This window comes from Gymnogyps californianus, chromosome 4 (genome assembly GCF_018139145.2).
Source record: "Gymnogyps californianus isolate 813 chromosome 4, ASM1813914v2, whole genome shotgun sequence".
Lineage (NCBI taxonomy): Eukaryota > Metazoa > Chordata > Aves > Accipitriformes > Cathartidae > Gymnogyps > Gymnogyps californianus.
The window spans coordinates 56413179-56440758 of NC_059474.1; the positions used below are offsets into that span (position 1 = coordinate 56413179).

General features: G+C 42.9%; 1 protein-coding gene across 1 annotated transcript in view; it reads left to right on the plus strand.

Annotated features, from left to right (window-relative positions):
- The first annotated feature begins 290 nt into the window (after nt 1-290).
- Nucleotides 291-27580, plus strand: part of BANK1 (B cell scaffold protein with ankyrin repeats 1) — a 165875-nt gene continuing 138585 nt past the window's right edge. The window contains exon 1 of the mRNA XM_050896054.1: nt 291-321. Coding sequence (XP_050752011.1) covers nt 318-321 — 4 coding nt within the window. The 5' untranslated portion in view covers nt 291-317. The remainder of the gene's footprint in view (nt 322-27580) is intronic.

A 27580-nucleotide genomic window follows, 5' to 3' on the forward strand; every position in this document is an offset into this window, starting at 1 on the left:
CGGCCCCACGCTTCCGGCCCGGCGGCGGCGACCTCAGCGGCCGGGACAGCGCCGTCTGGCCCGGGGGAGAGCGAGCGAGCGGCGGCGGCGCCATGCGCCCGGCAGGTCGGTGTGAGGGGCGGCGCGGCGTCGGGGGGGCGCGGGCGGGCTGCGGGGGCCGCGCCCGCGAGGGTGGGCGGGGGTGTGAGGGTGGGCACGCGCCCGTCCGTTGAAATCAGCCGTTGGCGCGAAGGCAGGAGGCTGCCCTGCCGTGGCCGCTGTCTTGCGGCCGGGGGACAAGCGGAGGGCCTGGCCTGGCCGCCGAGCTAAAGCCGTGCATGGGTAAGCCTCGAGGGTGAGGAGGTTTTTTTGAGGGCTCGGCGTGAAGGAGGGCTTTGCTGCCGGAACGGCTGCGGCGGTTTTCTCCAGGGCTGCCTGCGGGGACTCGGGGGGCTGTTGGTGAAGCGTGGGGGCAGTGGTGTATGGTGAGATTCCTGTGGAGAAATGGGGTGCACTGCTCCCCGGGAAGTGCCTTTGCTTCCACAGGTTGTTGTCCAAGCATTGTGTTGGAGAGTGGAGAAACCTACATGAGGTATTCTCTGCTTTTTCTTGATAAAGCTGGGTGCTTATTGGGTGCATACCCTGTTAGCATGGCTAGTCCAAAAAAAATTCTCTTTTTCCTTTTGATATTTCAACTCGTGTTACCTGTTTGCATGTTTTTGTGACAAATTATGCCAGAGTTTTTACTGAGGCAGCTGTTCTTAGTACCTCAAGACAATTTTAGATAACTTTTCCTTGAAAATAGTCCTCAATTGCAAGTGGTATTCAATGTGCCTATTATTGTCTTGCGGTACACAATGTAACTTTTCTGAAGAGTGGGAAGTCTGGCACCAAAAATGAAAGACTAGAAGTTGTATGAGCTATGTTAATTCTGTCCTACATGTATACCCACTCTGGGATAGTCTTAATTGGCTAATCACATGCTGTGTTATTAGTTAAAAATTGATCATCCTTTTTCAGTCTCTCAGCATTCAGTATGGAATCCAGCCTTATTTTATACTGTACAGCAAAACCCTGCTAGACTTTGCACAGATATATTCATTTCCTTATTTATATTTTCATTGGTGTCTGTCGCATTATCTGTGTGCCTCAAAACTGTTAGTGTATATTTTGTTACTCCCTTGGTAGTATTGGACTGCCATTTACTGTCATCCCATTTACTGGTGGAAAAAATTGAAAAAATAAAATTATTTACAAAGGTCATGTGTAAAGCAGAGGCAGTCCTGAATCTGAACCAGGAACCCCTGACTCCTTGTCCCTGTGTTCCTTCTTCCCAGTCATGTTTCCTTATTCACAGAAATACTGTGTATTTACTGTTCCCGTTTCCTTCACATGGATTTGCAAGGCTCAGCAACACTTAAATCAAACCTGTGACTACAAAGCTGGGCACTCAATAAAGGGGAAATGAAAGATGTGCAGCCAGATGCCAGAGGTTTGACTTGCTTGCAGCAGGGAGCTCAGCTTTATCTTTGTGACTCTTCTATTAGTTGGGACGATATTTTATCTTCGTTTTATGAATGAGGAATCGAGAAAGAGAGGTCTGAAGGCCTGACTCTGCGAAGGTGACTCAATGCTTTGGTTTACTGTTCTGGTTCATCGTTTTAAATGACTACTTCAGATGTCGAGACAGGTTTTTTTCAGAGTACCTAATATTTTGTATCATTTTGTAACATCAAAGTAACCATATTAGATACTAATTATCAAATGCAGCATTCTAATGACATTAGCGTTGCAAGCCATCTCTACCTACTAATCCGTTGTACAGATGAAAGCACTGGAGAAGAAAGGCAAAGTGACTTTCCCAGCTATTGTGTAATAAGTTAGTTGTAGATAAAATATCAAAACTCAGGACTGCTTTGCTTTCTACCCAAGGCTGGTTGTAAAATGGATATAGTTATTTTACTAGTATCTAGCCTTTGATAGATACGATTTTCTATCTAGACTCCACTTGCAGTATTGCAAGCTTCTTTAAAGAAAAAAGTAGCGTGCATGAGCAAAACCACATGTTTAATAGCATTTCAAAATATGCATGTACTGTCCCCTTATTAGGCAAACATTTCTAGATGTGAATGGTCAGTTGTATTCTGATAATCACAGATGTTTGCTTAGTGATCGCTTTATTTAAATGACAGTATACAATTGTGCATGACCTGGGGACATCCAGTTTAAAGTTTGGCTTTTGGTGAATAAAGGCAGTCAAATCCTGAGTATGCATGTGAAATTGCTAGAGTAATTGCTGAGTGAATACATAAGAGCACTAAAAAGGGATGGCCAGTTTCCGAGCTGCTTGCAGCCAGTTCCATGCATTGGCAGGGAAACAAGTAACTGTAGGTTCAGCCAGCAGTGAATATGCTGGCCCTCTACTCTGTCATCATTCGTCTCTGTCATTTTTTATGTATTGCTCTGTGCAAGCCTCAGCCACCTGGGACCTCCATGCATAAACCCCTCTCTTGCAGTTTTACCACAGCACCAAACCTTTGTTTCCACAGTGAAAAGAGGTCTGTTATCTCCTGATGGAACACAAGCTGTGAGGTACTGAAGTTGCTTTGTGTGGATTGCCCAAGGCCTAGTCTAGCTCAAATCTGAAAACTGTTTGGGATGCTTGGTGGGAGAGAAAGACTTCTTACTTGTCAGTACTTTGTAGGAAACCCTAGCCTAGATGAACTACTTTATGCAAATTCCATTAAACATGCTGTACCTAGTAGAGATAAAACATCCATAATGTGTGATCCTTGACATCTGTCTTCACTTGAGACAGGAGGCACTGACAGGATAACTTGTTAATGGCTATGCCATGTTTGAGTTGTCACTCCTCTCCACACTCATGAATGTAAATATCATCACTGAGATCTTCCATTGTGTGCTCTTTATTTAGAGGATGTACATTTCTGTGCCTCCAACTGTTTCTGGGACAGTGTTTACATGACAAATGTTCTGCAAGGGAATCTAGCCAGTGAATAGACACAAATAATACTTGATTTTTGTTTTTCTCAAGAATTAGGGATAACCTGAATTTTTAGTAGCCTTAAAAATTTTTAAACTCCTTCACTTCCTCTCCTTTGTCCCTAAAATGGACAAAATAGGTCTCAGGCCATGATTTGATGCAAAATCTAAGGGGTCTAGTGGTGGAGTTTTGAAGCAGATTCAGCAATAACATCATAATATGAATAATTAATATTACTACTAATAATGTATTAGTAATTTGAGTATCAAAGAAGCCAGTACTGCAAAAGATGCTGTCATCTGTTTACAGACTTATTATTCTGAAAGGGAGTTCCTATTTTTTATTATTGATGAAACATTTTGATGTTTCTGCAGTGAAAAACAAAAATATAATATTCAGATATTTTAAAGCAGAAATCTGTCTCCTTAAAATGTAGAAATAGAAATCTTCACCATGGATAAAGAAGTTATTCTGATGTGTAATCCAGATGCAACATTTTCAGGCGAGTCTGTTGGCTAGAAACTAGAATTTTATATTTTTAAAAGATATTGCATGAGGAAAAAGAAAAATGGGATCCATTAAGCTTTGATATTCAAGAACCTTATAACTAATACAAAGCTATCATTGTCTTCATAAGTGTTGGGTAGTTGATTCAGATTCAAAAGTTGATCCTAACAAGATGTTTTCCTTATGCTGATCCTCTCTGGTCTCCCTTCTGTTGCAAGCAGTGATTACTGAAATTTGCATACAAGCAATTGACCACCTTGTCCTGGGTTTGGCTAGGATAGAGCTACTTTTGGCAGGAAGCTGGGAGGGGACACAGCCAGGACAGCTGACCCAAACTAGCCAAGGGGATATTCGATACCATATGATGTCATGCTCAGTATATATACTGAGGGAGCTGGCTGGGGGAGGGGAGAGGAGGGATGTGGGCTCAGGAATGAGCTGGGTATTGGGTTCCAGGTGGTAAGCCATTGCATTGTGCATCCTTTGCTTCATATATTTCTATTAATATTATTGTTGTTATTATTTATTCTCTCCTTGTGTTGTCCTATTAAACTGTCCTTATCTCTACCCATGAGTTTTTACCTTTTTCTTCCGATTCTCCTCCTCATCCCACCAGGGTTGGAGGGGAAGGAGTGAGCGAGCAGCCACATGGTCCTTAGTTGCCAGCAGGGCCTGAACCATGACAGTCCTTTTTGGCACCCAACGTGGGGCCCAAAGGGTTGAGATAATGACAGATCTGACCACAGCGTGTTAAAGCAAATTTGCTATATGCATTTCTTATATTAGTTAAATAGTTGCTGGTCACAGTGTTGGTTTATTTGTTCGCATGGTGGTGTTATGTAAATTCTTATATGCACTATCTATTGCCTGCAGTGATGTTTATCACCTCTCGGAGAGGGATCAGGTCTATCATTTTGCTGTATTGGGTAATGTTGACTTATGATTACATCACCGGTCATGAGGTTAAGCTGGTATTTGTATGTGGCATTGTTGTCATGCCCATACCTCAGGCGCCCTCTCTCGGAATTTATTAGTAATTGCACCCAATCTGTGGGGAAGATGGGAGGGTACTTTCTCCCGCTCTTTCACCTCCCCTTTCTCCTTCAGGCTAATTACAACAGCTTTTGAGAATTTTGAATATCCTTGGGATGTTCAAGCCAGCATGATCTTATTGCTATGTCTCCTGAATGTGTCTCAGGTCTTGTTTAGGATTACACAAAAATTTTTTTTAAGAATACCACCCAGAGATCTGCCCCAAGGGTGGATAGTCATGGGTGGCAAGGCATGTGGGAGAATATGAGCAGGTATGTAGAGAACTTCTTGCCTCCAATGGTTTGGAACTTCACTCCCAAACAACTGTAGGACCCTAATGAAGTGACAGAATATTTGAAAGGAAAATGCTGTGGTTATTCCAAAGAGGCACAACTTATTGCACTGTGCTGGGTCCTGGCCAGTATCTACCAAACACTGCTCGGTATTATGCAGCACCCTCAGGGGGAAGGGAGGGAAAACAGACCGACAGGCACTGTGGCTACTCCAACCCCAGCGACAGGCACTGCAGCTGAACCAGAGAACCAACCTGTGCCAGTATCAGTTGCCCCTACACAGAAGAAGAAATACACAAAAAAATCAGTTGGCTTAGTGAGGGATGAAGGTCAACCAGGGTCATCATGAGAACAGGAGGAAGAGGCAGAACCAGAGATAATCACCTGATCCCTATCCCTGAGTGAGCCACAAGATATGCGGAAGGATTTCAGCCACCATCCAGGGGAGCACATTGTTACCTGGCTGTTCCAATGCTGGGATAACAGGGCCAATAGTTTGGAATTAGAGGGTAGGGAGGCCAAGCAATTGGGATCCCTGTCTAGGGAAGGTGACATTGACAAGGTGACTGGAAAAAAGACACAGGCCCTCAGCCTCTGGAGATGACTTCTGTCAGGTGCGAAGGAAAGGTACCCCTTCAAGGAAGATGTTACATGTCACCCAGGCAAGTGGACCACCATGGAAAGAGGTATCCAGTACCTGAGGGAATTAGCGGTGCTGGAGGTAATTTATAATGATCTGGATAATGAGTAGTTGCCCACAGATCCAGACGAAGTCCAATGCACACAGCCCATGTGGTGGAAGTTTCTACAAAGTGCACCACTGTTATATGCCAACTCATTGGCAATAGTCTTCAGGAAAGAAGGCGAGGGACAAACGGTGGATGAAGTGGTTGGCCAACTCCGGCAATACAAAGAAGTCTCTCTTCCTCCCTACGGGCCTGCGTCTCGGCTGTGGAGAAACTGCCAGACATGCTAGCTGAGCAACTGTCCTGAGATTTCCAGCAATTTGAGGATAAGTTCTGCCCCCCACCTGTACAGGCCTGTATCTCAGCTATTAGGAGTAAGCATTCCTCTGATCAAGACAGAAGATATAGAAGGTACACACCACGGGGTACCCTGTAGTTTTACCTGCGTGACCACGGAGAGGACATGAGGAAGTGGGATGGAAAACCTACCTCGGTCCTAGAGGCAGAGGTATGTGAGTTGCAAGGAAAAACAATCACAAAAGGGGATTCTTCCTGGAAAAGTGCTGCTCCAGTTTCCAGTGGGCAGTTCCCCAGGCAGAGTCGAAGGGCTGATCTCACTTCTGATCCTCTTGAAGGGACTTCTGATTCATGTTTACAAAAAGTGAGTAGTCAATACGCTGACCAGGATTAGAGGGGCCCTGCCTCCAGCCACATGGAGGAAAGGGACAACCGGGTTTACTGGACTGCATGGATCCGATGGCCTGGCATGTCAGACCCACAGGAGTATAAGGGTCTACTGGACACCAGTGCACAGTGTACCCTAATGCCATCAAGCTATAAAGGGGTAGAAACCATTTGTATTTCTGGAGTGACGGGGGATCCCAACAGCTAACTGTAGTGAAAGCTGAAGTAAGCCTAACTGGGAATGAGTGGCAAGAACACCCCCTTGTGTCTGGCCCAGAGGCCCCGTGCATCCTTGGCATAGACTTCCTCAGGACAGGATATTTTAAGGACCCAAAAGAGTACCGGTGGGCCTTTGGTATAGCTGCCTGGGAGACAGAGGAAATTGAGCAACTGTCCACCTTGCCTGGTCTCTCTGAGGACTCTTTGGTTGTGGGGTTGCTGAGGGTTGGAGAACAACAGGTGCCAATCTCTACCACAACAGTGCACTGGTGGCAATATCGCACCAGCTGAGACTGATTCCCATCCATATGCTGACTTGTCAACTGGAGACCCAAGGGGTGATCAGCAAAACTCCCTCACCCTTTAACAGTCCCATGTTTCCCAGTGCGAAAGTCTAATGGAGAATGGAGACTAACAGTAGACTATCGTGGCCTGAATGAAGTCACACTGCTGCTGAGTGTTGCCGTACTGGATATGCTAGAACTTCAATATGAACTGGAGTCAAAGGCAGCCAAGTGGTACGCCACAATTGATATTGCTAATGCATTTTTCTCAATCCCTTTGGCAGCAGAGTGTCGGCCACAGTTTGCTTTCACTTGGAGGGGCGTCCAGTACACCTGGAATCAACTGCCCCAGGGATGGAAACACAGCCCCACCATTTGCCATGGACTGATCCAGAATACACTGGAACAGGGTGAAGGTCCACAACACCTGCAATACATTGACATCATCGTATGGGGCAACACAGCAGAAGAAGTTTTTGAGAAAGGGGAGAAAATAATCCAAATCCTTCTGAAAGCTAGTTTTGCCATAAAAAGAAGAAAGAAAGAAGGTGAAGAGACCTGCACAGGAGATCCAGTTTTTAGGAATAAAATGGCAAGATGGGCATTATCAGATCCCAATGGATGTGATCAACAAAATAGCAGCTATGTCTCCACTGACTAGTAAACAGGAAACGCAAGCTTTCTTAGGTGTTGTAGGTTTTTGGAGAATGCATATTCCAAATTAAGTCTGATTGTAATACCTCTCTATCAAGTGACCTAGAAGAAGAATGATTTTAAATGGGGCCCTGAGCAACAACAAGCCTTTGAACAGATTAAACGGGAGATAGTTCATGCAGTAGCCCTTGGGCCAGTCCGGGCAGGACCAGATGTTAAAAATGTGCTCTACACCGCAGCCGGGAAAAAGGCCCTACCTGGAGCCTCTGTCAGAAAGCACCAGGGGAGACCCGAGGTCGACCTCTAGGGTTTTGGAGTCGGGAATATCGAGGATCTGAGGCCCGCTATACTCCAACTGAAAAAGATATTGGCAGCATATGAAGGAGTTTGAGCTGCTTCAGAAGTGGTTGGTACTGAAACACAGCTCCTATTAGTACCCTGACTGCCAGTGCTGGGCTGGATGTTCAAAGGGAGGGCCTCCTCTACACATCATGCAGCTGATGCTACATGGAGTAAGTGGGTTGCACTGATCACACAACGAAGTCGAGTAGGAAACCCCAGTCACCCAGGAATTTTGGAAGTTATCATGGACTGGCCAGAAGGCAAAGATTTTGGAATATTGCCAGAGGAGGAGGTGATGTGTGCTGACGAGGCCCCACTGTATAATAAACAACTGCCAGAAAATGAGAAGCAATATGCTCTCTTCACTGATGGGTCCTGTTGTATTGTGGGAAAGCATTGGAGGTGGAAGACTGCTGTATGGAGTCCTACACAAGTTGCAGAAACTGCTGAAGGAGAGGGTGAATCGAGTCAGTTTGCAGAGGTGAAAGCCATCCAGCTGGCTTTAGACATTGCTGAAGGAGAAAAATGGCCAATACTCTCTACTGACTCATGGATGGTGGCAAATGCTCTGTGGGGGTGGTTGCAGCAATGGAAGCGGAGTAACCGGCAGTGCAGAGGCAAACCCACCTGGGCTGCCGCATTGTGGCAAGATATTGCCACCCAGCTAGAGAACCTGGTTATGAAAGTACATCACGTAGATGCCCACGTACCTAAGAGTCGGGCCACTGAAGAACATCAAAACAATCAACAGGTAGACAAGGCTGCTAGGACTGAAGTAGCTCAGGTCGATCTGGACTGGCAACATAAGGGTGAATTATTTTTGGCTTGGTGGGCCCATGACACCTCAGGCCATCAGGGAAGAGATGCAACATATAGATGGGCTTGTGATCGAGGGGTAGACCTGACCATGGATGCTATTGCACAGGTTATCCATGAATGTGAAACATGCGCTGCAAGCAAGCAAGCCAAGCGGTTAAAGCCTCTTTGGTATGGAGGATGATGGCTGAAATATAAATATGGAGAGGCCTGGCAGATGGACTATATCACATTCCCACGAACCCGCCGAGGCAAGTGCCATGTGCTTACAATGGTGGAAGCAACCACCGGCTGGCTGGAAACATCTCCCGTGCCCCATGCCACTGCCCAGAACACTATCCTGGGCCTCGAAAAGCAAGTCTTAAGGTGACACGGTACCCCAGAAAGAATTGAGTCAGACAACGGGACTCATTTCCGGAACAACCTCATAGACACCTGGGCCAAAGAGCATGGCATTGAGTGGGTGTATCACATCCCCTGTCATGCATCAGCCTCCGGAAAAATCGAGCGATACGATGGACTGTTAAAGACTACATTGAGAGCAATGGGTGGTGGGACTTTCAAACATTGGGATACACATCTAGCAAAGGCCACCTGGTTAGTCAACACTAGAGGATCTGTCAATCAGGCTGGCCCTGCCCCATCAGAACTTTTACTTACTGTAGAAGGGGATAAAGTCTCTAGCGTATGTGAAGAATATGCTAGGGAAGACAGTCTGGGTTAGACCTGCCTTGGGTAAAGGCAAACCCATTCGTGGGATTTCTTTTGCTCAAGGACCTGGGTGCACTTGGTGGGTGATGCGGAAGGATGGGGAAGTCCAATGTGTACCTGAAGGGGATTTGATTTTGGGTGAGAAAAGCCAGTGAATTAAATTGTATGATGTTAAGTGCTAAATAAGCCTGCCACTGTATGTCATCACTACTACCATTACTATATGTCATATCAATGGTATTACAGTAAGAATCACCCAAATCACTGAAGGATGGACTTTGATGAAACTGAGCGAAGTGCAGTGGTGATGGAACTTGAACTAGCTTCAACAACTGGCGCCTAGCAACTTCCTCAAGATCGACATCTTCAACCCGCAGACTGTGGGCCATGCCAAACACACCAGCTGTAAGCTCCAGATGCAGCACGCAACAATCCCACACCACACACCATCTCTCGTACCCTGAAAGACTGTTGTGACAGACGGAGCCCTAAAGTCATGGATTAAACAAACTCAATGGACACATTAGAGGGATGGCCTATAGACTAAGGGAATTATATCTGTGTATATATATATCTCAAAGACAGGGGAAGTGGTGGTGATTAATTGGAAAATGTAGGATCTCGGCATGACGTAGATGGTACAGAATAAGAGGTGGATAATATCCTGGGTTCAGCTAGGATGGAGTTAATTTTCACAAGAAGCTAGGAGGGGGCACAGCCAGGACAGCTGACCTGAACTAGCCTATGCATCCCTTGCTTCATATATATTTTTTTTTTTATTAGTATTATTGTTGTTATTATTTCTTCTCTCTTTGTGTTGTCCTATTAAACTGTCCTTATCTCTACCCATGAGTTTTTACCTTTTTCTTCCAATTGTCCTCCTCATCCCACCAGGGTCGGGGGGAAGGAGTGAGCAAGCGGCTGCACGGTTGCTGGCTGGGCCTAAACCATGACACACCTACATTTGAAAAATTGTATCACTGATGCCACAATAAAGGTGAAAGAAAGAGCAGCAATCTCACTTTCTGAGAAGAAGAACATTTGTGTCCAGGGACTCAAGAACCTGTGTCACTGTTTTCTTGTCTGTATATCTCTTGAAGCTGGTCTTTGAGCATTTGTTTAGCTTATATACTCCTTTATTTGCTTGTAGGTAATAAAGAATGTTTTAGCTCCTCTACGTAACTCCTCTAATAAGCTTAAGTGCCACAATGCAAACAGCAGCAATAGCTTGTGATAAAATTATATCCTTCTGGGAGGTCCAGTCATTTCTGGCTATCATTAAAAAAATAAAGTTGCCCTGATCTTTTGTATAAATTAGAATCAGACGACAATGTGATCTGTGATTAAACAGCTAGGTTTTATTAAATGCAAACAAAAATAATAAGTTCAGAATGGTATTTTAAGTATCTAGTCATTTTGAAACTGCTGTGAAGATAAGAAAGGAGTCATGAATACCAAGATCTAAATTTTAAACTGGGGTCTATTTCATATAATAAGATTGATTTATTGGTTCCCTGCATAGTAAGAAAGCAAGGCTTTGTATTAAGCCACAGAGTATAATTTATGCTATCACAGGCCTGACAGCTAAAGCAAACTGGTCTTAAGCAGTCCCATCATTACTTTTTTTTTCCAATGTTTCTGTGAGTCTTTGTGTGCAATTAAATAAATAAGGCTTACATGTTTGACATTGAGATAGTTCAAGCAGAGGTATAGCTGAGTTTTGAAAGCACTCTTTTGCTTTCAGATCACATGCTTAACAGCTGTAAATGACTTGAAACTTTATACAGGTGTTTATAAATAGCTACAGTTTGTGGCTGTGGTTCATTGCTTCTTGTAAGCTTAGGGGTGATGAGCAGTCATTTTTATTATATGACCAATTGCCAACTAATGACTCTTCATTATTGCCAAATATTACATACTATTAAAAACAAATTTACAACAGTAAGTACAATATAGTTTAGCAGTATCGTGAAATCACTTTTATGATAAATGAGAACTCACAACATACCTATAGGAAATACAGTTACTGCCTGAGTATAGCCTACTTGGAATATCAGCATTCAGTGATACTCAGTTACTACTTTCATCAGAGAACAGTGTTTTACTAGTATACCATCTGAGCATTGATTCAGAGCATTCAAATCCTGAAGTACACAGTAATGTATATTGCAATTAGAAAAGGAAAGCAAACTTCCTTCTTCCTTCCTTTTTGATCACAAAGATAGTATCAGTGTAATTAAAAAATATAAGTAAATGACATGTTATTAAAAAAGATGCCAAGATTTTTCAAAAGCGTGTAGTGCTAAGCAGTTCCCATTATTTTTAGGAGTTGAGGTTTTTTGAAAATTTGGGACAGACAGTTCACAGATAGATTTTCTGAAATGTCCACATGTTTTAAGAGCCTGTTTGTTTACCTTCCTTGAAATACTTGGGGTTTCTCTTCAAAATGCTTAGGAATTACTGTTATGCTTTACCACAGGTGGATTTGTGAGTACTCAGTCTTTTTGAAGTGAAGACTCAGATGGGTAATGTGGATACTGAAAATATGCAGGTCTGCACTAAAGCTAAATGGTAACTGATCAGCTGCGTGAGAACTTTCAGGGCAGTACCTTTCAACTTGTGGGGAAAAAAACATTAAAAGGATAAAAATACATTTATTTATTTCTGTATTTATTATGACTTGCTTCTGCTGCCTGTTTATAAAATTGACTTGAACGTGGTTTTAGATGTATTCTCTTATTTGTATTAAAATTGAAACATTGTTAATGCTCAGGCACATGTAGAAGACACATGTGTGTCTTCTATCAGATGAGAGCAAAAATTGTTGTGAATACACTTAATTATAGGTCCCACATTGTTTTAAGCAAATAAAATGTAATTCTGGTGAGGGCAGAAAGAGTCAAATGTTCAGGGTGCTGTAACAGTGTGAAAAAGGCAAAGGGTAAGTCTTCATACAGCGGTTCTTTGCTGTGCAGATAGACCCAAAACTAAATCTAGAGAAAGAATATGATAGTCCTAGCAATAACAATTCCCTTGAGTGGGATGCTGCATGGAAGGATTTTGTTCTTTTCAGCATTCATGGTAGTTCATTGAAACTTGTTATGTTATCTTGGTGTTGAATGACTCACTTGAAGAATATGGTAATATTTTAGAAAAAGAAGAAAGATAATAAGATGTCCTAAATTAAACAGCTTGTCCAAGAATGACATAGAAAACTAGGAATGATACCCAAGATATGAGTGTCTTAATGCTACAAACCCAAGACCCATATCTCGCTAAGTAAAAAAAAAAAATATGATGAAGATATCGTAGTAGTAGTAATAGTAAAATAGTAATGTTTGCTTTTAACTGGAAAAAAAAAATTCAAAGCCTATTCAACTTTTTGTAGTCTTTTTGAGCATCTGTGCAGAATTTGGACACAGTGGTGGTTTGCAATGTGCAGTGCAGTGCTTAGCTTTCCTGTCCAGCGAAGCTCTTAGAGGATGCTAAGATGAGAAAGGAGATGGTTTTACAAGCCTGTGTTCCACCTTCCCAGTGGTCAATGCAGTAGCGGGTTCCTCAAAACAGATATTAAGAGTAGTGGTCTTTTCTTGGAAATGCTGTCTCTAGCATATCCAGCTGTCTTGATGTACTACCCCATAATTTTATTTCTACAGCTGAGATCTATGTTTGTATCAAGTACGGATTCATTCTGCAATATTTCATTGTTATTATTGATAAATACAACACTAAAATTGGGAAATCAAAAAAGAAAAACAAGCAAAAAAAAGGGTGAAAAATCGTTAAAACTTCATTGGTGATCTGTTGGCATTTTAAATCTTTCCTTTGCATGTGGTAAGTGTGATGTGCATGTGTTTGTGTGAAAGTGTGTATGTATATACTTAAGGATGTTCTTTAGAAAAGGGGAATGGGGATTTTCATAACTGCTGTTGCTTCTATTTAAGAACTAGAGACAATTCATGTAAGACTATGAAGCTGAAATGCAATACCTTTGTCAAGTTCCATATTTTTCCCTCTGTACCTACTGGTAAAATTACTTCAAGTGAGTTGCTGAATCTTGCAGGTTTTCATAGCTGAAAAAAAGAACTGCAAATGTCTTCCCCCTTTTCCACTAGAATTTCTTAGTAGATGTCTTTATTTCTTAATTCCTTCATCTTATAAGAAAACTTTTCTTCCTCTACCTCTGAAGTCCATAGGTCCTGCACACGTTTCTTGTTCTTCTCTTTGCCCTTGTGAAACATGCTCTAGCAGTTTCCTGATTTTGCATGAGTTTGGGGTAAAGAATTTGGAAGGAATGAGGAGACTGCATTCTTATAAGGTTCTCCATCTTACTCTCTCTATTTAGCAAAACCTCTTAAAACCACAAGGAAAACATGCATTCTCATCAGCCAAGTGACTTTTATGGCTGTGTCTGGTCTTTCTGCTGAAATGTACCACGCCTTCTGTCCAGCTCACATTCTTGGGTTTGCCTTCTATGGAAACCAACATCAGAGGTGGGAAGGAAGAGAGGTTTTCATGGATGCCTGAGTTTTGCCCTTACACCAAGTTAAGGTGCAACTGAATAGTGCAGCTGGATCTAGGAGCTAATACCTGATCCTAGATCCCCTACTCTAGACATACTGTATTAACCAGGTAAAAGAATCTTCTTACAAAAAATAAAGATAATGTCAGACTAAAAGATAAACACCACCCCCCCAAACCTGACTGAGGCTCTCTAATGCATTCAAATCCTTGTGTGAGAATACACATACAGTTCAGTTCATGCCTTAACGTACTTTACTCTCCAGGTTTCTCAGTGTTGGGGACGTGCATGTGTTCTGTCTTTCAAACAAAGCAAGCTATTTTCCTGTCAAAATGTAATGAAGTAATGATATTTTCACTCGCTATTTATCATTATACTTTCCTCCAAATAAAAAAACCCCCGAATATTACATTTTGTAGTTGTTCTCTATGGCACAGGGGGAATGTTAACTCATGAAGAATAAATAATTCAAGTTTGTTTACTCTAGTCAATAAAAAGTGGTGGGGTTTTGTTTTTTAATATCAAATTAGAAGTACAATTGAAGTAGTAAGATTATTTATTTTCTAATAGAAAATACGAAAAATTCTAGAAGCTTTTGAAAAAATAGGAAAAGTATGGAATGGCATTTACGAATTGAACTTTTAAGAAATTGAATAACATATATGTTAAACATATTTTCATATAGTGCACCTTTCTATTATTCATAATTTTCATTTATTCATGAAACATTTACAGTTTAAATAGCTGAAAGGAAAAAATATAGTATGCCTGGAATGAATTGAACAAGGACAATTTAGAGCCATTTGAGAACTGAAAATAAAAGCCCTATCTTAAGTAATGCTAGTGTCTTCTGTAAAAATGAAAGCCTAAATACAGTACAGGCTTCAAAGCAGTTTAATGCTAATGTGATAGTGGGCACTACATGAAAACAAGAAGTACTATTATCAGAAGCCACAAGTGTGGTGTTCCTCTGATTTATTAAGATTTATGTGATTGAAAAGACTTGGGCACTTGCTCTTTGTTAAGCTATAATATGCATGACTGACAGAAATTGATTTTTTTAAATTACCAAAACCATACAAATGGCAAAACACAGATATGTTCTGACTTTGATTAGCTTCCTTTTAAAAATACAAAATACAGTGAGAAACTGGTAGATATGCAGTATTCAGTATAAAATATTTCATCATGTAGTGATTTCTCTAAGGTTTTGTTACTAAGATTTTTTTGAAGTGTTTGCAATAGCATTCACATAGTTCAGTTATGACTGATAAGCATATAATGCTAGCCAGGAGTGTGCGCTTGAGCATATGTATGAAAAATCCCAAGAAGGTGGACAATGTATTTAACAGTGTACAAGCACACTGTGTCTACATAGAACAACTTCTTCCCATTATAAGCTCAGTTTAGAGGAGCATTTAAAAGAGAAGCTGGCTCAATCAGATCTAACATGTTTACAACTTTGGAGCTGACTTAAAAAAAAAAACAAAACCTCTGAAAAATGACTATTTAATCATCATTATTTCTCAAATGCCTTTTGTTTGTTCAGGGGAACTGAAATAAACAATCCATGTGATCTATGAGTCTCAATTCACGTTAACTTCAAAGCAAGTTGATTAGAATCATAAAATATAGAATGGTTTAGGTTGGAAGGGACCTTAAAGATCACCTAGTTCCAACCCCCCTGCCATGGGCAGGGACACCTTCCACTAGACCTCAAAGGCTCAAAACCCCATCCAACCTGGCCTGCAACACTTCCAGGAATGGGGCATCCACAACCTCTCTGCGCAACCTGTTCCAGTGCCTCACCACCCTCACAGTGAAGAACAACTTCCTGACATCTAATCTAAATCTGCCCTCTTTCAGTTTAAAGCCATTACCCCTTGGCCTATCACTGCATGCCCTTGTAAAAAGTTCCTCTCCAGCTTTCTTGTAGGCGCCCTTTGGGTACTAGAAGGCTGCTAGATGGTCTCCCCGGAGCCTTCTCTTCTCCAGGCTGAACAACCCCAACTCTCTCAGCCTGTCTTCATGGGAGAGGTGCTCCAGCCCTCTGATCATCTTCGTGGCCCTCCTCTGGACTCGATCCAACAGGTCCATGTCCTTCTTATGTTGGGGGCCCCAAGAGCTGAACGCAATACTCCAGGTGGGGTCTCACGAAAGGGGAGTAGAGGGGGAGAATCACCTCCCTCGACCTGCTGGCCACGCTTCTTTTGATGCAGCCCAGGATATGGTTGGCCTTCTGGGCTGCAAATGCACACTGCCGGGTCATGTTGAGCTTCCTGTCAACCGACACCCCAAAGTCCTTCTCCTCAGGGCTGCTCTCAATCCATTCTCCGCCCAGCCTGTATTTGTGATTGGGATTGCCCCGACCCATGTGCAGGACCTTGCACTTGGCCTTGTTGAACTTCACAAGATTCGCACAGGCCCACCTCTCAAGCCTGTCAAGGTCCCTCTGGATGGCACCCCTTCCCTCCAGCGTGTTGACGGCACCACACAGCTTGGTGTCGTCAGCAAACTTGCTGAGGATGCACTCAATCCCACTGTCTATATCGCCGACAAAGATGTTAAACAGCACCAGTCCCAATACTGACCCATGAGGAATGCCACTCGTCACTGGTCTCCACTTGGACATCGAGCCGTTGACCACAACTCTTTGAGTGCAACCATCCAGACAATTCCTTATCCACCGAGTGGTCCATCTGTCAAATCCATGTCTCTCCAATTTAGAGACAAGGATGTCGTGCGGACAGTGTCAAATGCTTTGCACAAGTCCAGGTAGATGACGTCCGTTGCTCTTCCCTTATCCACCAAAGCTGTAACCCCGTCGTAGAAGGCCACCAAATTTGTCAGGCATGATTTGCCCTTAGTGAAGCCATGTTGGCTGTCACCAATCACCTCCTCATTTTCCATGTGCCTCAGCATAGTTTCCAGGAGGATCTGCTCCATGATCTTGCCAGGCACAGAGGGGAGACTGACTGGCCTGTAGTTCCCCGGGTCTTCCTTTTTTCCCTTTTTAAAAATGGGGGTTATGTTTCCCCTTTTCCAGTCAGTGGGAACTTCCCCAGACTGCCACGACTTCTCAGATATGAAGGAGAGTGGCTTAGCCACTTCATCTGCCATTTTCCTCAGGACCTGTGGACTCTTATCAGGTCCCATGGACTTGTGCACCTTCAGGTTCCTTAGATGGTCTCGAACGTGATCTTCTCCTACAGTGGGCGGTTCTTCATTCTACCAGTCCCTGCCTTTGCCTTCTGTGACTTGGGTGGTGCGGCTGGAGCACTTGCCAGTGAAGACTGAGGCAAAAAAGTTGTTGAGTACCTCAGCCTTCTCCATATCCCAGGTAACTAGGTCTCCCGTTTCCTTCTGGAGAGGGCCCACATTTTCCCTAGTCTTCCTTTTATCACCGAGGTACTTATAGAAGCTTTTCTTGTTGCCCTTGACATCCCTGGTCAGATGGAATTCTACCAGGGCTTCAGCTTTCCTAACCTAATCCCTGGCTACTCGGACAACTTCTCTGTATTCCTCCCAGGCTACCTGTTGGATTTAGTGTGAGAATGATGTTGATAACACTCTGAGGTTTTAGTTGTTGCTAAGTAGCACTTATCCTAAGCCAAGGACTTTCCAGTTTCCCATGCTCTGCCAGCAAGCAGGCGTGCAAGAAGCTGGGAGGGAGCATAGCCGGGGCAGCTGACCTGAACTAGCCAAAGGGGTATTCCATACCATGGAACGTCATGCCCAGTAGATAAACAGGGGGGAGTTGGCCGGGAGGCACGGATCGTGGCTCGGGAACTAACTGGGCATTGGTCAGTGGGTGGTGAGCAATTGTATTGTGCATCACTGTTTTTTTTCTTTCCCCCTCTTCCTTTTTTTTGTTATATTCCTTTTATTACTATTATTATTATATTTCATTATTACTATTGTTAGTATTATATTTTACTTTAGTTATTAAACTGTTCTTATCTCAACCCATGAGTTTTACCTTTTTTTTTTTCCTTTCTTCCTGCTCACCCCACTGGGAGGGGGAGGGGAGGGGGAAGCGGCTGCATGGTGCTTAGTTGCTGACTGGGGTTAAACCACGACACCTTGCTTCCACCCTCTGTAGGGTTCCTTTTTGTGTTTGAGTTTGTCCAGGAGCTCCTTGTTCATCCATGCAGGCCTCCTGGTGTTTTTGCTTGACTTCCTCTTTGTTGGGATGCATCACTCCTGAGCTTGGAGGAGGTGATCCTTGAATATTTACCAGCTTTCTTGGGCCCCTCTTCCCTCCAGGGCTTTACTCCATGGTACTCTACCAAGCAGATCCTTGAAGAGGCCAAAGTCTGCTCTCCTGAAGGCCAGGGTAGCGAGCTTGCTGTGCACCCTCCTCGCTGCCCTAAGGATCTTGGGCTCCACCATTTCATGGTCACTGCAGCCAAGGCTGCCCTTGAGCTTCACATTCCCCACCAGCCCTTCCTTGTTGGTGAGAAGAAGGTCCAGCATAGCACCTCTCCTTGTTGGCTCCTCTGTCACTTGGAGAAGGCAGTTATCATCAACACATTCCAGGAACCTCCTGGATTGCTTATGCCCTGCTGTGTTGTCCCTCCAACAGATATTGGGGTGATTGAAGTCCCCCATGAGGACTAGGGCTTGTGAATGTGAGGTTGCTCCTATCTGTCTATAGAAGGCCTCATCTGCTTGGTCTTCCTGGTCGGGTGGCCTGTAGCAGACCCCCACTATAATGTCACCTGTCCCTGCCCTCCCTTTCATCCTGACCCATAAGCTCTCAGTCGGCTCCTCCTCCATCCCCAGGCAGAGCTCCATGCACACCAGCTGGTCCATGCACTCCAGCATAGAGGGCAACACTCCCTCCTTGTCTGCCCTGCCTGTCCTTCCTAAAGAGCCTGTACCCTTCCATTCCAACACTCCAGTCATAGGAGCCATCCCACCACCTCTCCGTGATGCCAATAAGATCATAGCCCTGCAGGCGTGCGCACGTCTCTAACTCCTCTTGTTTATTCCCCATGCTACGTGCGTCTGCATAGAGGTGTTGAAGTTGGGCCCCCAATGAAGCTGACTGACTGGCTGGAGTGGCAGGAATTCCTTTGTGCTGCTCTTCAGGTGCTCTGCTGCTCACCTGTGATCCCTCTCCAGGCTCTGGGCATCTATTGCTGGCACTGGCATCAAACTGGTAGGAGTGGGATGGATTGAGGTTCCCCTCCCCCAGCAACATTAGTTTAAAGCCCTCTTCACCAGCTTGGCAAGCCGATGACCGAAGATGCTCTTCCCCTTCTCTGACAGATGGACCCCATCAGCCCCCAGTAGAGCAGGTTTCTCAAAGCGAGTCCCATGGTCTAAGCAGCTGAACCCCTGGCTGTGGCACCAGTCCCGTAACCATTTGTTGATTTGCCAGATTCGACTGGCCCTTTCAAACTCCTTCCCTTTGACTAGGAGGATTGATGAAAAAGCTACCTGTGCTCCGAGTCCCTTACCACCCCTCCCAGGGCTCTGTAATCCTTCTTGATACTCCTCAGACTGCTCCTGGCTGTATCACTGGTGCTCACGTAAAACAACAGCAGCGGATAACAGCCAGTGGACTGTACAAGGCTTAGTAGTCTCTCGGTGGCATCCCTGATACGAGCCCCCGGTAAGCAGCACACCTCTCTAGAGAGTGCGTCAGGTCGGCAGATGGGTGCCTCCGTACCTCTCAGAAGAGAGTCGCCTACTACTATCACCCATCACCTTTTCTTAGTTGCACTGGTTATGTGAGGAGCAGATCGGGCTGCCTTACTCAGCTCCAGCGTCTCTCCTGATGTGACGGGTCTTTCCTCCTCAGTCTGCAGAGCAGCGAAGCGGTTCTGCAAGGGCACCTCAGGCTTCGGGGGCAGTCTCTTCCTCCTGCTGGTCCTTGCCGTTGCAAGCTTCCATTCTTCTGCATTACCGGCCCCCTCCCTTCTGTGTGTGCTGGTGGGGGAGTTTTTGGCTGTTGGGCTGTGGGCCCACTGCAGACTGCGCTTGGAACCAGCTATCTAAGTCCTTCTCAGCCTCCCTGATGCTACGCAGCCTTCTCACCGCCTCCTGCAGCGCAGCCACCTGCTGCAGGAGGTCCTCCACCTGGGCACACCTTTTGCAGGCAGGTCTGCTGCCTGTCCCTGCCCGTCCCTGCCCCAGGAGAAAGCTCTAGGCACTTCCTGCAGTCTGAGGTCTGCGCTGCAGCCTCTCCCTTCAGCAGCTCCGTCTGGGCGGAGGCATCGGCCACCGCTGGGGTAGGTGGTGCGGCCCCCAGCCGGAGCTGCAGCCTTTGCTCTCAGACAAGTGTCCACCTGTCTGCCTTGAGGGTCAGGTAGGATGAGTGCCCTTGGCCTGTGCAGATGGTCACAGAATGGTGCCCGGTTGCTGGGTTCTGCGTACTTCAAGCCTCTCCACTCAGCCAGTGGAATGTCCCTCCTTTGAAGAGGCACCCTCCCACAGTAAACCAATAAAGGCCTTTAAGTAAACCGGATAGACCACACAACATCTTTATGAGTGTCTAAATGATTTTAGCTATGTCCAGAAAGTAATTTCTAGCAGCTTAATCTTACTTCTAATATCTAAAGATAATTTACATTTCAAATTTATCTGAACCTTTTAAATAGTATTTTTAAAAGGTAGGACTACATTACCAGAAAATTTAATAAAGATTGAATCAAAGAATAGAAAAAGTCTTGCTTGGAAAGGATGTTCAATATTATCTAGAAAATCCAGTAAAAATGCAGAAAACTCAATATGTCTTTTTCCCTCCACCCTGCCAAGATGTCCGCTACTAGAGCATTTCACTGAATCTCCAGTTGCTGTAGACTTCCTCCCTGTAAAAATGTAAGGCTAATTCCCCCACTAGTGTGTGTCAGAATAGCTCTATTTAATCAATGAAGCCTTGTTGCTGTGCACTATCAGAGGAAATTTTGCCAGTGTTTTTAATCAAAACTTTTTAAGGTTTTCATACTTGCATTCTGGTTTTGTAACACCATAATGTTATCATCAAAATTTCCAAATTTATTTCTCTCCCTTATCAATTCTGTCCTCTGTTCGAGATTAACCATTTTAGAGGAAGCCAAATCTAATTTGGCCTTGAATGCATGAAACAGTCTGTAATGATTGAATTGGAGAAAAGATATTTTCTGTGCAAGTTTAAGGCAGATCCTATGTTTATCAGTTTGGAAACAGAAGTATTTTCTGCTTACAGGGTATATTTAGGACAGTTTCATTTTAATTTTCTCGTCGCACTCTTGCCAAGCTATTGTCAGTTAGTTTTCTACGAGAGTTTAAAAACAGCTCTGTTTCATTGGCAAACTTGCAGCCTGTATTTCAACACTGAAGCTTATAGAATTCATTAAAATGGCAATCCATATTCCTGTATTTTAGCTTGCAAGTAGATAGTGTATACCATAAATTTTGTACTCCCACATGCTGTTAAGTCCATACTGTTCATTGTGGATGACGTATAGTAATCATTATTACTCATTTTGTACACAACCTCTTCTTTAAAATATGCCTTAAATAACATCATAAAAAGACAGAACTATCCTTTGAAGCTGTGACAACTTATTCATTGGATTTAATGTTTTTGGGACTTCTGTGAAAAGCTAGTCCTTTTTATCAGAAATCAAGTGTTGAATATTAACTATATTTAAAATATTATAAAAGTCAATTATACTATTCTATTTATCTCACCACAATTATGTCAGAGATGAGCATTGTAAAATTTGAATTGCCAAAATGTACATACTCTCCCCAAAACAGTCTGTTTTGCTTAGTACACTGAAAAGAGGCGGGGGGGGGGGGGGGGGAGGGGCAGGAAAAGGCTTGCCTGAAACAATCCAGTACTGGATTAATGATAGTTAAGAATCTGAGTCTTTATTAAAACAGCAGGAGTCTTTAGAGGAGTCTTTCCAAACTTAAATTCCAAATTCCTCTCTTTTTATAGGTTTATGTTTCTTATGGGAAGATCAGATTGATGAAAAGTTTCACAAGAGGTTTAAGCAGCTGTCACTTTTTGAAAATTACTCTTGAATATGTTGTTTTCTTTCTGGATATTTCCATTCTTAGTATATTGTTAAAGTCTTGTTCACTGCATTTTAATATCATAATAAGCATTTAATTTAATAATGGTTTCATTTTATTGTAGTCCTAATTAGCCAACCCAGGTACCTATAAGTGCATTAAATACTACAGGACCATATGGCATTGCAGTCTGTACCAGCTATGAATTCAGTGAAAGTGGCTATGTTCAAAAGTGTCACTTGAGGAACCTGCTTTGGTACAAGTGTGCAAGAGTGAGTGAGAGCTCAGATGCATGCTCGAGTTACTACGGTTTGGCATTGAGTGGCCATGGCCAAGTAAGCAAGCACTCTCAGGACTTAGTTTCCCAGATGCTGTAAGGCTACTTCTACACTGGTAAATAGTACTCCCTACAGAAGGGGATTTGTAGAGGCCAGCAGTAGGTGCTAAGCACCTGAGAGCCATGCAGGGTATGTTGAAGGGAGCTTATTTTGAACTCGCTCCAGTCTGGTCCTATGGCATTAGCAGGTGGTGCACATTAGGTGTGATTCTGAAGCACATGTTCTGCTTTACTTTCATCTGAAAGGTATGCAGTTTATGTGCTCCAGGGCCAGTTAGTAAGGTGAAGCAAAGCCTGGTAAGTGAGGACAATCAGATGATTGTTTAAGAGTATACTCATGATCTTAACTGAATATTAATCTTGACTCACTCTATGCCATAGCTATTGTTGCACGTGGCAATCTTCTCCTCCATTAACTTCAGAGGCTTGGATTTATCCGATGCCTCATTTTCCCTTTTGTTAACAGAAGCATTTAGGCAATTGCAAAGCAGGCTGGGGAGTTTATCAAAGTGGCAAATAAAAAAATAAGTTGCCAGGATGGGTATAAGCAACTGTATAGTAGAGATGTGTAGGACTGCCCCTTCTGGTAGCAGTGAGATTTTTTTGTGTTTTTAAGATGTTTGTGCAGCTATAGCAGTAATCTGCAGTAAATGGAAGATGGAGCATGGGTGGTATAAACTTCAGAGGAGGAAATGTAAGACTGCACACTGTATTTCATATCTATACCAAATATGCAATCAGTTATTGCTGAGCAGCTGGCATGCAGTAGCATGATAAACTGTGGTATCTTGAGGAGTCTTAGATTAGACGCTAATAAAATATATGTACAAAGAAGATGGTGATAGACCTATGACAGCATCAGCCTGTTTTCTTTTAAGATTTTTCTTATTCTGGATATTCAAGAGGAAAGTAAAAATTTGGTTATATAGATTTGGTCAAACAATGAAGGGCTTGATCATGTAAAAAGCAGGATGCTTCATAATTCCTTGGTCCTGTCCTGTCCCCCTTCAAGCTTCTGAGTTTTACTGTATTTGAACTACACAAGTTCTCTGACCGTAGTGAGATAAGTTTTAATTTGGTCTCAGAAATTGTTCAAGAAGGATTTGTTTTCACTTTCTATTCTGTACCTTTCTAACTAGAAATGGAAGATAGAGTGCTTGAAAAACTTAAAGTACCCATGAGAAACTTTTCTTCCAGTTTACATAATCATGTAGACATAGTTTTCCTGTTTCTATCCAACAGTGAGAATATTCAGCAACGATAGTAAAGTATGGTAAGTATGTATGTATGGTATGGTAAATCTGTTTGCAAGAACCTGAACATACAGAACTTCTAATTGGTTCATTTCCAGGAAGCAACCCATTTGGTCAAAGGCAGTAATAGTTATATTAAACCTTTCTGTGAGGCTGTCTGCTAGAGGAGGACTCAAAATTGATACCCAGGTAACTCTCCAATTTGGTCCTATTTTAAGACTGGTAATAATTTGAGAATTTATATTTTGCAGGGGGGAAGAGAATCGCATGTGTTAAACTTACACTGAGGAGATCTGCTTGCTGGAAAAATGCCTTTTGAATCTCATGTAAGCTGTAATGGTATTTGGGCGTTGCGGTTGATTGTGCAATCCTATGGGTGAATTTTGCGAAGGCAGGCTTGCACTCATATGACTAACTCAATTTCTTTCTGTCTGATGGGCAGAAATAAAAGTAGTTTGTTATATAGCTAGTGTCTAGAATCTTTGTTTTAAGGCAGTAGAGAGGAAGCCGAGGTGGGTTTAATATAGAGAAGTCAGCTTTCTACTGAGGTTGTTGCTGAATGTTTTATTTAGTTTGGTTTCTAACTCACTGTTAGCTGTGTCATTGCTCATTTTATGAAGCTACACATATTTATGTAATGATTTTCTACTTCATTTACTTCCTTCTGTGTCCATCATTAGCATGAACGTTGTTAAAAAGGTCACCACAAAAATGTAAAGTGTTTGGCCAACACTGATTAGAGATTTGTCTTGAGGTTTTTTGTTGTTGTCATTGTTTGGGGTTTTTTTGGTGACCGTCACGTATTTGTCAGAAAGGGACAAAAGAAATGAGCTGAAACCGGAGGACACTTCTACAGCCTCATAGCTTAGACATGTTATACATCAAATAGAAACTGCTTCTCACACTTCCTTTAATTTCTGGATGAACGCTCAAGTAAATGAGAGGCATAAAAAATGGATTTAAAACCAGTCTGCAAAAGCAGGAGAAGATCAACCCATTTGATTTATGGGGTGTCAGAAGTCCTCCCTGGATACTCTGCTGACTTGCGGCAAAGGAAACGTAATAGTTTTAGAAACGTAAAGAAGTATGGGTGAGACCCTGGAACAGGTTGCCCAGAGAAGTTGTGGATGCCCATCTTTGGAAGTGTTCCAAGTCAGGTTGGACGGAGGCTTTGAGCAACCTCATCTAGTGAAAGATGTCCCTGCCCATGGCAGGGGGTTGGACTAGATGATCTTTAAAGGTCCCTTCCAACCCAAACCATTCTGTGATTCTATGACTGCTCTAAGAGGGTTCTACTGGACAGATTTCTTGTGTCAATGATAATCTGTAACTTAGGAACTGTTGGGATGTCATCTATGGTCAATTCAGCATGTTTGACCATGTTACAAATGCAGGGAACACAGGAATCTCTGAGCAGAAATTGCAATAAGTGGTGATATTTATTGGAAAACATTGTCATATAATGGTGATTGTCTGATGTTCAGTGTCTGCCAAGTCGCTGGTGTACAAATTACACTGTGTAATGTGTAAGGCATCTTCCTCCTGTTTGATGCAGCATTGCTACTGTGTGACCTTCCCAGATCACAGCAGCTGGAACCACGGCAACTTGCTCAAAATGTTATTGCTTGCAAGATCAGTGCTTTCTGTTTTGTTGTATACGCACCATTTTCTGAGGTATGTTCTCTTGTGGTAGAGGTAAATGTACTGGATTTCATGAGACTGTTTCCCCTACCACTAATTAATATCTGCAGAACATGTTTTCCTTTCTCTTTTTCTTACTTCGAAGGAATGAAAGGTAAGAATTTGCAAGAAACTGAAGTAACAAAGGAATCAAAGGTGGCAGAGGAAAAAGCAACAGAAGGCAGAAGAAAAAGCAAAGAAGTTGAATTTAAATGAGCAGAGTTTAAATGTGATCATAAATCCAAAAATCCCTGGGGTAAGTCAGGATGGGCATATCTAGAGAGCTCCTGATATAAGAAACACTGGCAATAAAAAAAAAATTAAAGTAAATAAAAGGACTCTTTGGTCTACCCTAACAGTGACATTTTGAAATTGAAATTTTTTTAACTGTTTCATGTTTATAGAACTATAGTTATAGTGATAGTGTAAGGGAAAGCTTCAGGTGGTGGTTTTTTCTAGTAGTAATAGCATCAGTTAATACAAACTTGATACAGCTTGTTCAGGTTTTTGTGTGACCTTAATGACTTGTTCCACAGCAGTCATAAAAAAAGTAGTGTATTACTTCAGCTCTTTATGCTGTCATTATGTTATATTTTTCTCTTCATGATTTGTTCGTGTCTAAAGCATTTCTGAATTACCTGGTTCTATTCTGCTAAAATCTACCAAAGGTGTGATTTGCTCTCAAGGAAGTGACTGTAACGACACAAAATTTTGCCTTATTGAGATGGTGATAAAGGAGGAGGTGTACCTTGAAATAGAGAACTGAGTTCTGAGCTCTATATCCCATATTTGTGTTTAGTCTTGTTAATTAGAAATGAGAGCACCTGCCCATCAGTAGGTATTTAGCTATGGATGGACAAGGCCTCCACAGGCGAAGATACTGTGATAATCATTACGATTGCATATGTCTCCTGGTTTCGGCTGGGATAGAGTCAATTTTCTTCCTAGTAGCTGGTATAGTGTTGTGTTTTGGATTTAGTGTGAGAATAATGTTGATAACACGCTGATGTTTTAGTTGTTGCTGAGTAGCGCTTATCCTAAGTTAAAGATTTTTCAGTTTCCCATGCTCTGCCAGCAAGCAGATGTACAAGAAGCTGGGAGGGAGCATAGCCAGGACAGCTGACCTGAACTAGCCAAAGGGATATTCCATACCATAGAACATCATGCTCAGTATATAAACTGGGGAGGGTTGGCTGGGAGGGGTGGATTGCTGCTCGGGGACTGGCTGGGCATTGGTCAGTTGGTGGCGAGCAATTGCATTGTGCATCACTTGTTTCTCTTGGGTTATGTTTCACTCTCTTTTTGTTATCTTCATTTTCATTACTACTATTATTATTTTAATTTTTATTTCAATTATTAAACCGTTCTTATCTCAACCCATGAGTTTTACTTGTTTTCGATTCTCCTCCCCATGCCACCGGGGGGTGCGGGGGGTGGGGAGGAGTGAGTGAGCAGCTGCATGGTGCTAGTTGCTGGCTGGGGTTCCATGACAGTATGTATTCACAGGACAGATCAGAGAGAGAGGCCTAAATCAGGGAATAAGGCCATATCACTGTTCAGGAGAAACAGCTTTCAGAGCATAATGTTAGCTTTGTCAGGTTTGATAGTCAGGTATCTTTCTAGTCTACCTGGCTCAGGTCCATGCTGTGGAAAGGTACCCCAGGAACTTATTTGTCTCTGTGTTCCCATTGTCGCTCTAGAGAAGGTCAATGGAATTTCTTTACATAGAAAGCCCACAAAATCAAGCCTTAACTCATTCTATTTGTAGGAAAATTGTTCCTCTCTGTAGAACCTCATTTTGCCTACTCCAGACCTCACTGAGCTTAGTGAGAATGATGAAGACATGAGGCTTGATTTTATGCAGATAGAGCAAGTATTTGTTTTCACACACAACTTAGCAATTAGTGACAGAAGGTACACAAATTATGAAAATGTTCTTATTACATGCTAGTTAAATAGGCATTTGAGAATAGAAGTGCAGCCGCTCTGCGGGCTGATACAGTGATGGCAGGAATGTCCCATGCTTTAGGATAGTTGCTTTAATTGAAACAGGTGTGCCACAGCGCTGCAGCAATTTAGCTACTTCGTGATCTCACTCTAAAGTTTACAAGCAGGCTTTTATAATTTTCATTTCCATTAGTGGAATGTCTCTGAGAAGCAACATGACTTGCTTGAAAACGTTTTCCATTATCTGCAAGTAGTTCTAAAGTGCTTTCTGCTGTCCTTCCCACGATGGATCCATTTTGGCTTGCTTCAAGGGATTTGCCTTGCAGAATTCCAGCAACCAAGAGCTAGAGATGCATTTTGAGATATGCTTACTGGATGTGTGTCAGGTGCGCTGACTGGGAAAATCAATGCTTCTGGATGGGTGAGGGGCAGTTCATTACACTAAGGCCACTGGTTAGTGCTGAATTAAATGTTCTCATTCTGTTTGCAAATGTTAAATTGCAGGAGTTGTTTGAAGTGTTAGTGAAACTTTTTCCATAGTTCCTTATTATATCATTTTAAGTGATCAGGGCAAGCAATATGAAGAGATGAATGGCTGAATCTTTGTGAAAAGATTG